The 17329-nt window shown below is 39.8% G+C and overlaps 1 protein-coding gene across 5 annotated transcripts in view; it reads right to left on the reverse strand.

Moving 5' to 3' along the window:
- Positions 1 to 16687, reverse strand: part of LOC110969392 (inactive dipeptidyl peptidase 10-like) — a 162796-nt gene extending 146109 nt beyond the window's left edge. For 3 of the 5 annotated variants that reach the window (XM_051958898.1, XM_051958897.1, XM_051958894.1), the window contains exon 1: positions 16307 to 16685. In XM_051958898.1, the coding sequence (XP_051814858.1) occupies positions 16307 to 16363 (57 nt within the window). In that variant the 5' untranslated portion in view covers positions 16364 to 16685. Of the gene's footprint in view, positions 1 to 16306 lie in introns of all 5 variants that reach the window. The other 2 variants (XM_051958895.1, XM_051958896.1) reach the window with 2 other exon arrangements.
- Positions 16688 to 17329: the final 642 nt, after the last annotated feature.

A 17329-nucleotide genomic window follows, 5' to 3' on the forward strand; every position in this document is an offset into this window, starting at 1 on the left:
GGAATGATACCAAAAACAAGTTTTTGGAGGGACAGCTTGAATTTGAAATGATTAAAACTTTTTATTACCAAGATATTGCAAGAAAATGACCTTTTTGGCATTTTTTTCACCCACTTTTGCATCTAAAGGTTAATGACACTCGACAAAAAAGAACAAAAGTATATCCTGAATAGACTGGTTTTGTGCTGTGCAGTGACTGACTGAGAGAATATCAGTTATAGAAAAGGACAGGCACAATTGGGAAATGCAGGTTTGTTCTGATGGCATAAAAACGCTGGCTTCATTTCACTTCATGTTACTCTCTGTGCCTGCATGGACACTGATTCTTCTTAGACTACTGAGTACTCTAAGCATTTCAAACAAACTGAGTTAAGTCTGTGAGGTCTCCATTGCAGAAAAGAGAAGCTCACATGTCCTGCCCTTCAATTTATGCTGTGTTTTTACTGTAGCACTCTGGAGCTTCCATACATATTTAGAAATGTTTTAAACTTTGATGTATGTTTCTCTTTGTATGATTCCTTGTTCAGTTTTAATGGAGGTGTAGGTGGGCATGTCAGTTAAAGAAAAACAACACAGCTCATTACACAGTCCATGCTCCTTCCCTAACAAATCATTCTGCTCCTGGCACCACTCCTCCCGACCCAGTTTCACACGAAGACCGGTGAAACTAATAATCCAGTTTGTCCATTCAGAGCAGCAGCACAGAGCGAGGGAAGCGTGTATATGTCAGGACTGAGATCTATGCCTCTGCAGCGTGGCTCCCCAGAGTCTGATCCTGTCCCCTGAGTGAAATCTGGAGTCGGCCCACTCTGTGCGTCTGCAGCTCCGCTCCCTCTCCATGCCAGCTACCACTCTAAGTCTGGATGAAATTTACTGCTTGCAGACACAGCTTTGTTCTATTTTGATACAGTCATGGCATCCTCGCCATTTATCCCTTTGACAGCTTCAGTTTTCATGTATTTCTAATTTCTTTTTGCCTTCTCACCATCCTTTACTCTCAAACAGCTCACTGCTTTCTTTTGTCACCTTTAAAGTCATACCATTTGTCCCCCTGTACTGTTGAGCTCATTAGCAGGAACTATTTATGGAGAGGTGGTAGACTTGTGAGGGAAGAGTAACAGAAAAGGTGATGCTGTGAATTCACTCTCAGCATACCTCACACTTTCCTGGGGTTGTGCAAAGAAAAAAAAACTGTTTACAAATTGAAGAATTTTCTATGTGTAGTATATGCTGGTGATACTTATAAACACCGTCCTCCTGAGGTGAAGCAGACCTACACCTGCCAGGGCAAGACGTGTCCACATAAGGTTAAGCAGGAATTATTCGCAGCATGTGTTCAGATGTAGACTAAAGCTCGTATAAAGACCTGACATTTCCAAACTCATGAAAGGAAACAAATTAACATAATTGCTCTTTGAATCTGCATCGCACAAAATTTAACGACAGCTGAGAATAACTAATTTGTTTTGGAGAAAGTGTTGCCTTGACCTAGTTTGAAAAGTTGGCTGGTTTCTCAAGGATGTTGTTTGTGTGAACAATGCACCACTCCTGAAAAATTCATTTTAAGGGGATTTTAATAAATTCCTCTACTTCATAGACTACATCAGCCCTCACTGCTTTGACAGAAGGAAAGGTAAGAGAGGTCAGTTACTTGTTTGCAAAAAGACCGAAAGGATCTCTTGCTTTTTTTTGTTTTGGAAACATATGGTCTTTATCAGCAACAAAATATTCTTGCCCTAGTAGGCTAATCTCAATTCTAATTTCAAAAAAGGGTTACTAGCTCTGAATATTTAATTTTTAATACCAAAGTCTGACATGTAGCCTCTGACAGAGGCTCATTTTTGAATTGATTAAAAAAAAAATATTAAAATTATCATTTGAAAATATATATTTTTTAAAATTTTTGTTTTAAAAAAATATAAAGTATTTTCAAAATAGTCCTGGGATCTTTCTGCCTTCACCCTAAGTCAGCTGGGATAGACTCCAGCCTTCCGCAACCCCAATGAGCATTAAGCAGTGTATAGATAATGGATGCATGGATGAAATAGTCCTGAATGAAAAAGAAAAGAATTAAGATACAAAACACATATGCATTGTTAAAAAAGAAGAGGAAACTGTTAACTTTCTTTTTTTACTATTCTCAAACAATGACATATAAGAGTGACATTTTGCAATCATTGTCATCACTTTGGTTTATTTTTAAATCCCATGCTTAAAGTAAGTGCATTTGCAGTACATTTATCACACCTTCAAAACGATTTTAAGTGTCAATAATCAGAACCTCCTTAAACCCAGATCTTTTTTTTTTTGTACACAGCTGCAGACACCCTAAATGTGTAGCTGTTGGAGTCGATTGGGGTGACTTTTTTTCATACATGAGAGGTCTGTTGTAACTATGTATTCCACACATACGCACTACTGCTATGCACACAACCACCTTTTTTGCCATGGTCCTTGCATGGATGCTTTCCACTTTAGTGTGTGGTGTCATCATGCCAAGATCTAAAGACTTTGGGGAAAATGATCATGGATAACTACGAGTCTGGCAGACGAATAAAAAAATATTTAGAAATCACGTGAAATAAAATCATTCCACGGTGAGAAAAATCATCTACAAATGGCAAAGACTTCAAACAACTGCCAGTTATCCCAGACCGGGCACCTCAGCAAATCCAGTCCAAGAGCAGATGGTTTGATGCACAAAATACTCTCCAAGAGCTCCAAAATTTCATCATTGGAACTGCATTTAGCTCTTGCAACTGTTGGTGTCAAAATGCCACATCCACAGTCACAAAGAGATTACACAAATTTGACCCAGATGGAAGGAATGCCAGGAAAAAGCCTTTGCTGTCCAAAAAGACCATTGGACAAAACTATAGTTTGTCAGTGAACATACAGCAGAGGGCAGGCCTTTTGGAATAGTTCTGCACAAACAAAAGATAAAGTCGTTTGGTCACAGTAACAGTCAACTTGTTTGGTGCTTTTCAAGAGAAGAAGCTCATACCAACTATATAGTGTGGTGGTTTCCTCAGGGACAGAGCGGCTTGGAGTCATTGACAGAATAATGAATTCTGAATCATATCCAAGATTGTATGGAGATGATTTAAGACCATCTATCCCATAAGTGAAGAGTGACTGTATGAGGACTTTTCAATAGGATAATGATTCTACGCATCGTAATCTACCAAGAAGTGGAACAGAAGAAATGAAGGGTTATAGGATGGTCTCATCAAAGCCCAGCTTGAATCTGTCTACTATTTAGAAGGAAGGAGCCCATATTAAAGGTAAGCAATGTTGGTGGCCAAGAACACTTAATAGCGCCAGCTCTAAACTTTTCTATTATATGGAATTACAAAATGTCCTAAATTCTGGTTTAATAGATAAAATGGAATGTTGCATAATGGTTGTGAATGCTCAAAAAGATGTTATGTAAGAATATCCAATGTTATGCAACTGACATTTTGAGACATGCTAATCAGTTTGAATCAATCAGCACTTAGTTGACACATGTGGAGTGTTTTAACTGTTGTCGCACTTAACATCCTCCCAGTGAGGGTTTAAAGGTAAAATGGAAATTTGAAACAAGTCTGTCATGTCTCCTAAACATTTAGAACATAAATGTAGCATCAAGGTCATCGTCATGGATTATATAAACATGATATTTTAAGTAAAGCGAAACACACAACATGCAGCTAGGTGCCTGGCAGGATGTAAACCACAGACATGGCAATGTGTGGTACAGCATGGGTTATGATAGATGTAGGGAACATCATTCTCCCTGGAGATGTATGATATGTTGCTTGAAAGTTTCCTGTAGGTTTTCAGGTGGATTGATATCTGGTGCTTGCAAAGTCGATAGATTATGATGCGTATCATTCCCATAGTCATCAAACACTGGTCAGCCCAGGCCTGCCTTTTGGAAATGCCCACTCTTACTACATCAAATCTAAATCCAGCTTTCAACCAACATATCTGTGTGGATTTTCATTCATCCAGGCCATTGTAATCCTAGTAGCGCAGGAAACAAGCAACTGACTTTTCAACTGGATTAGTAAAAAAATTTAATTTCCTTAAATCCCTGAAATTCCATTTTACTTTAAAACTCATCTTTTTGTGGAAAAGTTGCTTTTTTTCATTAAAAAAAAAACACTGTGTCTTAAAATGTCAAAACACTTTGATCAGAAGAAGATTGATGATACAGAAAGCCCCATCCTATAAGTTGACAAAATAGTTTCCTTAGATTTATTTAATCTGAAACCCCACATGTCTGACTCAGTGTTTTTGAGGCTGTCACTGTTGCACTGCAGTTTCAGCGTGGAAATACTCAACGATGGCATTGATTGTTTGTTATTATTGCTTATGTTCATCTGGACAAGTTAACAAGGTAAAAGTTGCAGAGCCGCTCTGACTCTACAGACTACAGACTACAGACATTGTTCATAGATTCTGAGAGAAAAAAAGAAAAAGCTAGACAGATTTGGAAACCATATCCCAAGCTGCCATAGCCATCCTGGAAAGGTAAAAAAAAAAAAAAAATTCTATTTCAACTCTATATCTTGAGACTGGAAGCCCTTTGCCTTGCTGCTTTTTTCCCTGTAGTCATTACATTTGAAACTGCTTCCCATTCAGCTGGACATCAAAGTGTCACTGGATTTAACACCAGTGAGCACCTGCAGACAGACTCCAGCCACAATTTAAAACTTCCCTGTCATCACTGATAGCTTCTGAGAGGAAAGAAAAAATACAGACACAGAAAGTAGCAGGTCCTGATGTCTAAACTTTAAAGTAATAAACAGCCTCTCTATTTTTAGTGAAAAATAAAAATAAAAAATGCAGGGGATTGATGGGACATGATTTCCTTCTGCTGTATTCCTTCATGTTTAATATCCGCCCACATGCAGCTCTACCATTGGACACCAAATTACCTCTACATAGTGTGTCCTTAATGACTCATGTTTCCTGTGTGTTACTTAACTACTGTGTGATTGACAGGGAGAGGTGCTGCCCCTTGTTGAATGCTTTCCTGATTGCTGAGTTTGACTCAAAGGATTTCCAGAGGGGGCAATTGCAAAGCGCTCAATTAGGCTGCATGCCTCACTGGCTGTTTTAAAAGCGCACAAGTAACTATAGATGGATGTGAGAGCTCCATAGATACTAGGATTTGGATTTAATTAATACAGTCACGTATTTGAACAATAAGCCTTTGTCAAAAATGCCGAGAATGCAAAATGATCCTGAAGCCCAATGGTAACCAGTGTACACATAAGCTGTCTCTAAAGCTGGACTTAAAGACGAACATGGCGGCTGATTTATGTGTCGCTGTGGTGCTGGAGGAGAGGTGAACACTTCACACTGACAGAGAAAGCAGGTATTTTGGTCAGACCCAGGTGGTGTGTGAAAGTAAAAGTTAAACTATTCTGTGTAACACAGAGGGGGGTCTCGTGTGAGATTATCTATCTACATGCAAGCCATTCACAGGAAATAATGTGTGCATTTCACCTCAGGCAGACAGCTACAGCATGATACAGACTGATGCAGCACATACTGTATAAAGCATGTTACGGCCACCAGTATTGGTGTACCGTCTGGTTTCTGCGTTGGTTTTTTGTTGGGCCCTTGTGTGGGGGAAATTGCATGTGTGGGTTCAGCTGTGGCTGTTTCCAGAGTCTCTGGAACCCCAGCTGTGAGCCATTCCAACAACGACTCATCAGTTAACGACCTGCACTGCAACTTTGTTCTCCTCGCCTCCCGACCATCATGATTGGGCCACCCTGCAGCTCCCTTCCACCATTATCCAATCAGATACAGCCAGCACCACACCTGCAGGCTATATATCTGCCACCATGTTATTAGTTGGGGCAGCTGGTATTTGTGACCAGTCTGTCCTGGTGCCTCTCAGTGTGTGAGATTTTTTGTTTGTGTTTTGATGAGTTCTGGTCTGCAGGTATGTGTGGTTGGGTTGGTGGGTACCACAGACCACTTCGGTCTGTGGACACTCGTGGTGAATGCTACAGATGCTGTAGCACTCACCACCAAATGTGCTACAGAAGCCATTGGAGTTTTGAGACTCCATTACCTGTGTGATCAATGTGTGGATGTGAGGCACCAGTTTTGTTTAGTTTGTCTTTGTGCTGTTGTATTAGTTTTTGTTACTGGTGGTGGGTGTTGCTGATGTACACTGACAGTCATTAAAAATTTTGAGATCATATTTTTCAATGTAATTTTTATTTTGAAGCCCGAAACTGGATTTTCTTCATATGAATCATTTGTTTAGCATATTGGCATACAGAAACAAAAATCTAAAGTTTCAAGAATGATTTCAAAATAAAGAATTTCACAAAAGAAAACGGCACCTGCCAAACACAAAGTCACAACAGTCAATACCGAGTATGGCCTCCATTTGCTTCGATGCAGGCAGCAATCCGTCGGCGCATGCTTTGGACCAGGCTTCTGATTGTGGGTTGGGAACAGCCCATACGCCTGGCTACATCACTGTAGCTCAAACCGGCCTCCACCATACCCAGTGCCCGGAGACGTTGTTCATGTGATAGACGCGGCATGATGCTGTTCACTGGACTAACAATGGTGGCCTTTTTGGGCCTTTATATAGGCCTTCAAAACCCATTCTCAAATTGTGCAGATACTCACTGAGTATTGCTTGGTGTGTATTTGGTTCACTTTTGCAAAGTGACCAACCCATGTGCAATGAATCATGACAAAATGACAACTCATCATTATCTCAACTACCAGGGCACTAGATCATCAGTAAATCCACATTGAATAATTACAACCCCCCTACAAGTAGAATTCTGCGTACATTTCTACCTCAAAGTTTCTATTGACTGTTAGTATACTTATGTTTGAATAGGGAGTTTAGTTGCTTTGTTTTGGGTTTAGATAAGTTTGGGAAACTCTGCTAGCCTTCATTTTGTTATATTCTGTGCTTTGATTTAGCAACACTCACCAGTTTTGTGTTCTGTATTGTCACTCTTATGTTCCGTTCGCCACTAAGCAATAAATCCCTTCACCTCAACCAATGACATTCTGATTATTTTTGGTACATCCAGCCACCCCCTACTGATGCGTGAGCTGAGCCAGTCAAGCCTTTGATCGTAACAAAGCAGATGTCAGTTTTAAAGCACAGTAACTATGGGACTCTTATTATTAACAAAATGAACTTGATATTCTCACCACATGGGTCATTCCAGAGTTGGAGGACATTTTACATCTCACCCATCAAATTTCAAATAATCCATGTAGAAATTACTAAAACACGCAATTGTTGTGTAAATTTACTTGTCCTGAGACTGAATTTAAAAAGAACTAAAGGAAAAATTATTTGAAAATATTTTTTAAAAATACCAAATATGTCTAGAGTTCCCTTGAAAATGCATTTTTTCTCCTATCTTACCCCCGGATGACCAAATTGAATCTCAAATAAAACAGTTAAAATGTGATTTAAATCACCTTTTTTTTTTTTTTTGGCATTATTTTTTCGTTGAAGTCTCTTGTAATTGTGGATTTTTTTAAAATCAACATAATATTTTAAATAACAGTTGTTATGCATGGAATGTGTGCCCCACAAGATGCACCCAACCCCGTTAGCAAAACCTTATTAGCATGTAGAAGAAGAAAACAGTGAATCACATGAAATGCTGGAATTAATATCATCAGTTTTCCAAAAGAATGTGTAGACTAAGAATTCTGTTACTTTTTTCTTTGTTTGCCCATCAGTAAATTTGTCCTCTTGGTTAGCAGTAACAGCTAGCTAAATATCTAGTTTCTACTCCTGAGAAAATGCTAACATTAGCATGGATTAGCAACCCTGTTACTGTGATAAGAGTAGTGTTGGCAAACAACAAATAAACATGGAATAAAAATGGTACCACTGATGCATGAGCTGAGCCAGTCAAGCCTTTGATAGTTTATTACCCGTTACTGATGAATATGTAGCAGAAAACTGTAAAAGAGAAGGCTAATTTTTCAAACATTTTGAAGCCCAAATGTTCTCTAATTCTTTAATGACCCACGTGTTAAAATCAGCAAGACTTAAATCCTAAAGAGTTTGTATATCACAATTCTACCCAATAACAAAAGTCAAAGCATTGTATAATACAAGCAGTAATCATGTCATCAACATGCAATAAGAAGAACAATTCACACCTGTACTCTCGATAATGATGCAATCTACCACAATTGTACGTCTACTTTGCACCTGTCTTCTTAGCTTTGTGCTCCACACAGAGCCAGCCAGGGAGAACTGCTGAAGAACTGCAATCACAATCACCTTCTTTCACATTTAGACTCAGATTGGCTCTCCAGCTGTTTCACCGATTACACCTTTCACCAGTGCAAGACGCACACAGAATTAAAATGCACGGCGCTATAATCTTCTTTGATATTACATTGAAAACAGTGAGACTATAGTTAGTGGAAGTTTTACTTAAAATTACATACAATTATAAAATACTGTAAAAGCAAAAGTGATGGAAATGGGAGTTAGCAAATGCTTACAGTGTTCCAATTCATCTGATAACAAACGACCCACTCTTGTCCTGTCTTTGTTGTTTGTTTTCCACAATGCAACACTACAATAGCCCCATGAAATCTAAGAAGCTTACAGACGACAGACCAATGATACAGCCGGCGGTGGCTGAGTAAGAGTTGAACCAGTTTCAAGGATTTTTTTTCTCATGACTTCATCATGTGGAGAACAGCCAACGCAGTACAAAAAGCTGACAGCTGGATTCATCCTAAGCAGTATTCTGCATCTGCACAGTTTTCAATAGCAATTCAAATCCTGTTGTGGACTTGGTGACATCTGTCTAGAACCGCACATACACTGAAAATGAAGAAACACAGCCACTTGTCATGTACTATAAAGCAGCTGTGAAATTATTTTCCTTTGCCGTCTCACAAGGTTCAGCTCTGAAAGCACATCAGCGTTATACAGCCTTGCTTTCCTGTCAATCCTGTGCAAAACTAGTGTGTTCTGACTTGAATCCTACACATAAATATTCTTAGAATATATTTCATGGTTGGTCAAAATGTTCCTGGAGTTATTTTACATTACAGTGCTCTGTTCCTTAAAATGTTTCAAAGAGATTTCCATGGTTCGTTAGAAGAATGATCTGTTGTTTCAGTCATGTTTGCTGGGTGTATCTGTGGGTTGTGGATGCACATCAAGCAGCTTCTACAGACATGCAAAAGAGTGTTCACAGCTGATTGAAAATCTAAACACCTCTCATGAGCCTGGTACAGAGTTTTCTTTCCATATGTTTGCTTCAGTGAGAGGTTCTTGTTCAGACATCCTCCTGAAACAGTCTCTGCAGGGAGTGAGGGAACAAGAGCCCGAATGTTCGCCCATCTGTTCCGCAGTGGGAGCTCTCTGTGGCGCCTGGGTCTCTCTCAGGTGAACACTAATGTGCCATGGGGATTTCCTTTGAATTACACTCTAGGCTATCTCTAAAAAAAAAAAACAGCACTGTCGCCCTGTGCGGATCTACATGCCCCATCGGAAGGTGCCATAAATGCACTGCATTTTGATTGAACTTGTCATTTTTAATTAGATAAGATAATTAAGACCAGGGTTCTTTTTTCCGCCTCATGCTGGAGAAAAGAAGTAAAAAAAAAGTCCTCCATGTGCAGGTTTTGGCTCTCTTGAACAAACACAGCCCACAGCAGCTTTTTGTTGTTTCCTCACTACTAGTACAGGCAGAGCTCACTGTCTTTGGTAAACTCATGTTTCTCTGCTGACTTCATGGATTTCAATTTTAGATGTGATAGTTAGCGGTCAGAATTGGGTGGGAATGTAGTTGCTCCGTCTGCAGCGATGAAACAACTATACGCACACCTGGATGGAAAATGGCTTAAGCCGTCTACACAGGCTTCCCACACGTACCGGAAACCTTGCCTGAGTGAGGAGCTTGTTATGACCCATAGCTGTGTTTCATTGTCACAGTGGCCTCTAGTGGCTGGAACAATCATAACAGGAGCAAAGGAGTAAATGAGGTGACCTACACCCAATCTGCCCCCCGGGGCATAATCACTGGGCTAGAATTGGTGTAAATGTTGCTTGGAAGCAACACATAACCTTTACAAAAATTATGTGTTGGACGTATGTTTGATTAGCTGCTCAGTTGAACTCTCCCTGTTTGTGGCATTACTGTGCTGGTATGTATACACACCTCAGCTATAAATAAATAACCCACAACAGTGAACAGCCAGATGTTGCCAGTTAAAGATAAATGTCTTGGCAAATAGCTGCAAGCACTACCCATGCTTGGTTTCTATACATTTTGTGGGAGGTACGATTGTCATATTTATATGTCATTAATTTTGCAATGAACTATGGACATGCCCTACAGAAAGTCTGCTGGAATGCAGATTCTCCTGAAGGATGTATAATAATGGAGCCATCATGTAGTATTTAACAGTGGACCAGCTCTGAGCCCTCATGCACTAGCAGGTACATGCCTCAAATTCTATAAGTACTGAAATTTGGTTTAGGCTCATTATTGAACCACAACGTCCATGTAGTTGGAGTTGATAGCTGGGTCAAAAAACACTGACATTACCACGGGAGGATGCTGTTAATTAGAATTTTAAAACTGCCAGTGTTACTTTTAACCATCACAGTTCCATAAGCTTAGCCATTTATTAATGGAGTGATGGCAATTGGGTTTCTTTTGTAATGAACAAAACTCTGTCTTTCCCCAAAAACTAACCAAGTTGGTTTTGTTCCTCAGTCTAATTGTGAAGTAAAATATCAGTGTTTTGTTGTGATCCTAAAAGCTATATTTAAAGGGTAGGAACAGGAATAAATGGTTATTCTAGTTGGGGTTGCTTTTCCCCAAAGCAAGTATTCAGACTGAACTTAGCCCTGTATTAAAGAACACAAGGTCTGTGATGGGTTAGCTTTCCCAAGTACTGGTAAGACTAGGAATTCAAACCAGGAAATCCAGTCTGAGCAGCAGATCCATGGCGCTGAAGGCTTGACAGTGGTTACATTTGTTATATATTTATTCAAAATGATTGCCAGATTATCACACTTATTTGGTCATTGATGTTGCTTTATAGTACAAGCAGGAATCTACAACTTTATGGCACAACAGTTGGTTGACCCTGTGTTTTCTTGGTGCGACCCTTAGATTGGTATGCAATATGTGAATCTCTGCTGAAAAATGGACTGTGACATTGCTCATTGGTTTGTGGGCTATCGTTTAAAAGCCTCATGTTTGGAATGTAGCTGTGACTGTCTCGGTCTTCTGAAACAAGCAAGTAATGGATCTAACTGAGGAGCCCGAGGACGCTACTGATGGTGATACAGTGGTAACCTGTTCATTACAAAATAGCGCCTACTTCTATCCTCTATTTTCCAATAAGTGGGACCAGAATTTCAAAAAAAAAAAATTACTTCATGCTGTTTTCATAAAGTCTTCAAACTAGAAACTATGACAATGAAAGGAAAATGTTTAATGAGGTAACAAACAAAGGGAGAAGTACAATCATTTTCTCATTCACACTACCTTGTTTCTGGCAGTAATCTACGCTACCATTCAAAAATTTAGGGTCACCTATAGACAATGTCATGTCTTCCATGAAAACTCACATTTTTGTTTATGTGTTAACATAATTGCACAAGGGTTTTCTAGTCATCAATTAGTCTTTTAACACCATTAGCTAACACAATGTAGCATTAGAACACAGGAGTGATGGTGGCTGGAAATGTTCCTCTGTACCTCTATGCAAATATTCCATCAAGATCAACCATTTCCAGCTTGAATAGTTATGACAATAGCAATGTCTAGACTGTATTTCTAATTCATTTGATGTTATTTTCATTATTTTTAAAAAAAAAATGCTTTTCTTTCAAAAATAAGGACATTTCTAAATGACCCCAAACTTTTGAACGATAGTGTAAGTTGAAGCAACTTCCATTTGGGCTTCACTTTTCAGATTCAGAGGTTAGTTCCATCTTTCGTATACAGTCTATGATTAGAATCTGTTTTGGATTTTCCTGGGCTACATCCAAACCAGAGCCATGCCTCTTCCTGTTCAGAGAGTGGTGATGAGGCTCCTGAAGCTGTTTAGTGATTGTCAAAATTCCAGAAGAAGAATTACCGCTGTACTTTAGCAGTTTAGTTACAACAGTAAGTGTTTAGCTTGGGATGTTGAGTTACAAACTGTCAACTACCTGACAAAAGAAAAAAAACATGCAGGACTCCTTTTTATGAACGCTGATTGAAACAAACCGGTCTCCACTCATGCAGTTCTCACCCATAAAATTCATTGTTAGGCTGATCAGTGATCGAAAAAATGCTCGCTTTGTACACCTATATATCCTTTGTGTTGTGAAGCAGCTTTCTCATGACACAGTGGATAGGAATGTTAATTTCTGTGTTTCTTCAGCTGCTGCTATGACATCGGACATAGTCTGATGTCTTTTTTCTTTACATTTGCAAAGAGTAAACACTGCCTCGGTTAAAACTCAGCAGGTGGTCTGAACAATGAGATCAGTCATTAACGCTTGACTTTTTGATGATAGCTAATCCAGTCCACCCAAGACTCATACAGTGACAATGCGTAAGTGTTTTTTAAAGGAATTTTCATAATCTAGACATCACAGTGCAGAGACAGACAAAGAGGTAACAAAGCATATAACAATAAAGCTCCGAGCCAAGCCTTAACCAGTCATGCTGTGAGCACAACGCAAACACCCACTGTTCCAAAACGCAACATGTGCCTTTTATCTGCACAGTTTCCCACAGCAGATGCAATCCAGCCCCAAAGCACTTTTATATCCTAGTGACATGTTTCTTTTGATAACAACGTTCCTGCTGGTGAATTCAAACAAAGTAAGATAATGACGAGCTACAGTTCAGAAAAAGCTGCATGATCATAACTGTGAATGTGCTTAATAGTCAAGCAGGGGAGAAGAAGCATAAGTGATTGTTAGGAAGTTGTTTCTTGACTGTGACTTCTGGCTCAAGTGCTTGAATAGTCCACAGGGATGGCATCACTCTGTAAACTGCTTGGTCTCTCCTCACACCGGCCTATTTCCTGGGCTTGATTATTGCGAAGTGTGTCGCTCTGAGTTATTTAAATGAAATTTGAATCTGACTGCTGGAAGACAACATTGCAGGTCATCATACACGGCCGTTCAAAAGTTTGGGGTCACTTAGAAATGTCCTTAATTTTGATATTAAAGCTGGAAATGGTGGATTTTTACTTGTCTACCTCTCAAAGCATTCTGTGAATGTTTTTCTGAAAGGTGCCATATAAATAAAGTTATTCTTCTTATTAATTTTTTAATGGGATATCTACATAGGAGTACAGAGGAACATTTCCAGCAACCATCACCCCTGTGTTCTAATGCTACATTGTGTGAGTTAATCATGTTGAAAGGCTGATGACTAGAAAACCCTTGTGCAATTATGTTAGCACATGAATAAAGGTGTGAATTTTCATGGAAAACATGACATTGTCTAGGTGACCCCAAACTTTTGAACGGCAGTGTTTTAACACTTAATAGTCCATTCCCGAAGTTTATTTTTGGGAATTCTTTTTGTGTCAATTAAAAAATTTTAAATGGAGCATCCTAGTGGTCTTGACTTTAAGGCACTGATTATGTAACTACATTATCACTGGTCTTATTCAGGCTCAGAATTTGTTTCCATGCAGCCCTGAAGCTCAACCTGACCCGACATCACTGATAAACACAAGCTGAAAAAAAAAGAAATCCTTTGGAGTGACTTTATTTGAGCTTTTTCCAAAACAAATGTATAAACTGACCTAGAGTAGAAAGTCATTTTTAGTAACAGTGGAAGCAATCTGTCTTACTAAAAACTGAAAAGGTCCTAATATGTTGGCAGAACTTCCTTGAAAATACATCTTGCAGGTTGACTGTGGAACTCATAAACAAGTCTAACTCTGCTCGTTCAGAATGTGTTATTGGGGAAATTGTCAACCTCAAAAGAAAAATTGTCCTGTTCGCATTCACAGTTTAATGGATACACTGAAGGAGGCAAGAAAATGAACTGTGTAGCCCCCAGCAATGTGCGCACATTTATTTCGCTCCCAAAGCCCAGGGGGGGGGGGGCAATGTCACAATTGTCCTCTGTCCATTTCCTTTTTAGCTGCTTTTAATGGCTACTGCTTCTGAATGTAATGTGACAAGAAAAGTGCAGCATATAGCCAAGGTGATTGAGATTAATTTCTGCTCCTCAGAGAGAACCCTATCATTTCCAGCAACTCTATCGGTGTGGATCTAGAAACAGCAGATTGGTCGCTCCATTTGTCCATTAGTCTGTCAGCCCAGCACTTCAAGAGGGATGCCTCAGAACTGATTAGATGTGTACTTTTACATTTTGAACATAACTGACTAATGGTATTAATCCAGTGGCTATAAACATGTCGGAATTCACATGTGCTCAAAGTTTCATTTCCAACACTGTCCACTCAAAAAGAAACGCAATTTTACAGCATGTTTAAGCTACCAGGGTTAAAAGCCCCTCCCCATCTAATATATGATTTGATTGTTTGGCTGAAAGGGAGCAACTGTACACTAATAAAATAAATGGCAAAGATATGCTGACTTGAAATGTATTTGTGATATGTCACAAACAGAGAGTTAAATTTAGCTGTATGGGAACTTAACTGGGTGACAGGCTGGTTCAGCTTTATCTGAATTCCAAGTAGCCTTAAACATACTTTGACATGAAAGGCAGCGGAGCATTTTCAAGCTACATACATGCAACACCAACAAATATACAAACAGAATATCAATGGCGTGCTCCATCTTAGAATGCTCCTCTTTCACTGATGAATTGACACACAACAGTCATGCACATTTACCACCAACCCCTCACTGACACACTCCTGTTACATTGTGTTCCCAGTGCTGACTCTCCTATTGGTTGTACACACTTCAGATACGTCAGTCATACACAGACAGTTCCACTCACTCACTAAGACCAGGAAAGTGAAACATCAATCAGCTTCTCAGCTCTCTGCACTGCTTCCTCTCTGCCAAAGAACTGATTCGAACAAACTACAGTTCAGCACTGAGAGCTTTAGAAGCAAAACACATTTTTGATCTCCTGCTGTGTTAAGAACAGCTCAGGCCTCTCCAGGACAGGTCAGCTTACTGTCCGTAGGATCAGAACTTACCAGGTGGAATCTGAAAGAAACTTTCAGACAACACAAGGACTCTTCCAACTGTCTGATTTCTATGCCTGCCATTGCAATTATTTTCCTGTTGTTCAGTTCAATTTGTTTTCTTCCATTTAAGCCTGGATTTCTCTTCTGTTCCACTTTGTTCATTGCATGTCTGTGTTTTTATATCTCCTCTTAATCCCTTTTTATGTCCCAGAAAGCAATTTAAGTTGCTTTGATGTTGAAAGATGCTGCACAAATAGACTTGCCTTGCATTTAAACTGGCGCCACAGTCACTGTTGTGCACTGTTTCTGCACAGTGTAGCAGCTGCAGTATTTGTGTTATTCACAGCTTTTCTTCAGCATATTATTTTCTATATAATGATTAAGAAATCTGCAACATATTCTGAATATCATGGACACAATCAAATCCTTACAGATGCCTGAAGATAAAGTTAGGATGTACATACTGCTGCTGAGTCTTAGATGACTATTAAATCTTCCTGATTTGAAAAATGCTGTGCTGCCTTCAGGCCAAACTTTGCTTTCCATAAAATCTTAATGTTAGTCTTTTAACACACCAAACATTTCCTTTTCTAACACATTCACCCTCTACCTGACAAGCAGCTCTTTACAGCATGAACACACACCTCAAATGTAGTCAGTGTCATTAGTTTCAAAAAGAGGAAATGAACGCATGTAGAAGTTCATTATTAAATGTTAATATTTGCTCTGCCATATTTGTCTGTATATCCAAACTCCCATAAATCATTCAATCCAGTGGATGCACTCGAGGGAGAGCGTCCTTAAAGGGGAACACCATTTGTCCTGCTCTACACTTCAATCATTTATTTATCGAACATTGTGGCTGCTCGACAGAAACACAACCACTGATAGTATCTTTCAACTCTGTCTGTAGCCATGACACACAATCTGTTTGTGTTTCAAAGGAATCACAACTTCCTCCACGTGGTTTAGTTTTTAGTTCTCCCAACTTACTCAAGCAGCTGCCAACTTTGTTCTCCCGGAGGAAGTTTTGTATCCCATGAACAAAACACTTTGCACAAAATGAAGTCAGTGAAGCAGTAAGTCCTACTCTCATTCATAACACTTGTATAAGGAGGACGATCGGCACCACTGCGGTTCTCACCTTCCCGTCCACCGAGTACCTCCGGGCGTGCTGCACCGCTCCTGCGCTCTGGTTCATGGTTCAGCACCGCGGACAGCTCCAGCAGGGGACGGGCGAAGAGGCGCTCAGTCCGACGATCGGAAACCTGCAGCCGGGAGAGAAGCTGAGAGCAACCGGCCGCCGCAGTGGAGTGACTCAAACTAGTTAGCCGCTTCGTTTCAAGCTGTTTACTGGTTCGTCTTCTCTGTGACACGCGTGGGTTCTCAGCCAATGATGCCGTGCGCGTAAAGACTTGCTCTGCTGGTGCGCCAGCTGTGAGCGCAAGCGGACTGTTCATTCATCCGATGCTGCCAAGTTAGCTCTCAGTCAAGCAGATAACACAAAGGGCCACGAACAATCTGGCTGCTCGACGCTGAACACACATAGAAAGGTTTTTTTTTTTTTTTTTTTAATTATCTGTCTACAATATGTTGTTTGTTTTGCTTTTTGCATAAATGCTGAATCCTCGTTAGACTTGACATAAGAGGCATGTCGCCGGCATATTTTACTGAAATAAAAGCTTATTCCACGGGGTGAGATTACATAACGTGATAAAAGGGATAACAACAGCTCTCTACATGGCATGTTTACAGAGCTGCACATGGCTGCATGTCTAGCAGAGTGCTGTTCTTTTTAAATCTGTTCTTTTTATGACAAGTTTTGAAATGAATCCTTCATTAATGTCAGCACATCTGCAGGTTATTTTGGTGAATAAATTGTTCCAGAACACAATTTTGGTTTATTACAAAGAAATCAGGCTGCACAATGACTTGGTGGTAAGCACTTTTGCCTTGCAGCTAGAAGATCCCTGGTTCATGTTATTAATGCTTTGGTAACTCTTGTCACACTGCTGTGAGTGTGATTGCTTGTCTCTCTGTGTTTCCCTGTGATAAACTGGTGACCTGTCAAGGGTGTCCCCTTCCTTCACCCTAAGTCATCTGAGATAGACTCCAGCCTCCCTGTGACCCTAATGAAGATTGAGCGGATGATGGGTAGAATGAAAGC

Source organism: Acanthochromis polyacanthus, chromosome 14 (genome assembly GCF_021347895.1).
Source record: "Acanthochromis polyacanthus isolate Apoly-LR-REF ecotype Palm Island chromosome 14, KAUST_Apoly_ChrSc, whole genome shotgun sequence".
Classification (NCBI taxonomy): Eukaryota; Metazoa; Chordata; class Actinopteri; family Pomacentridae; genus Acanthochromis; species Acanthochromis polyacanthus.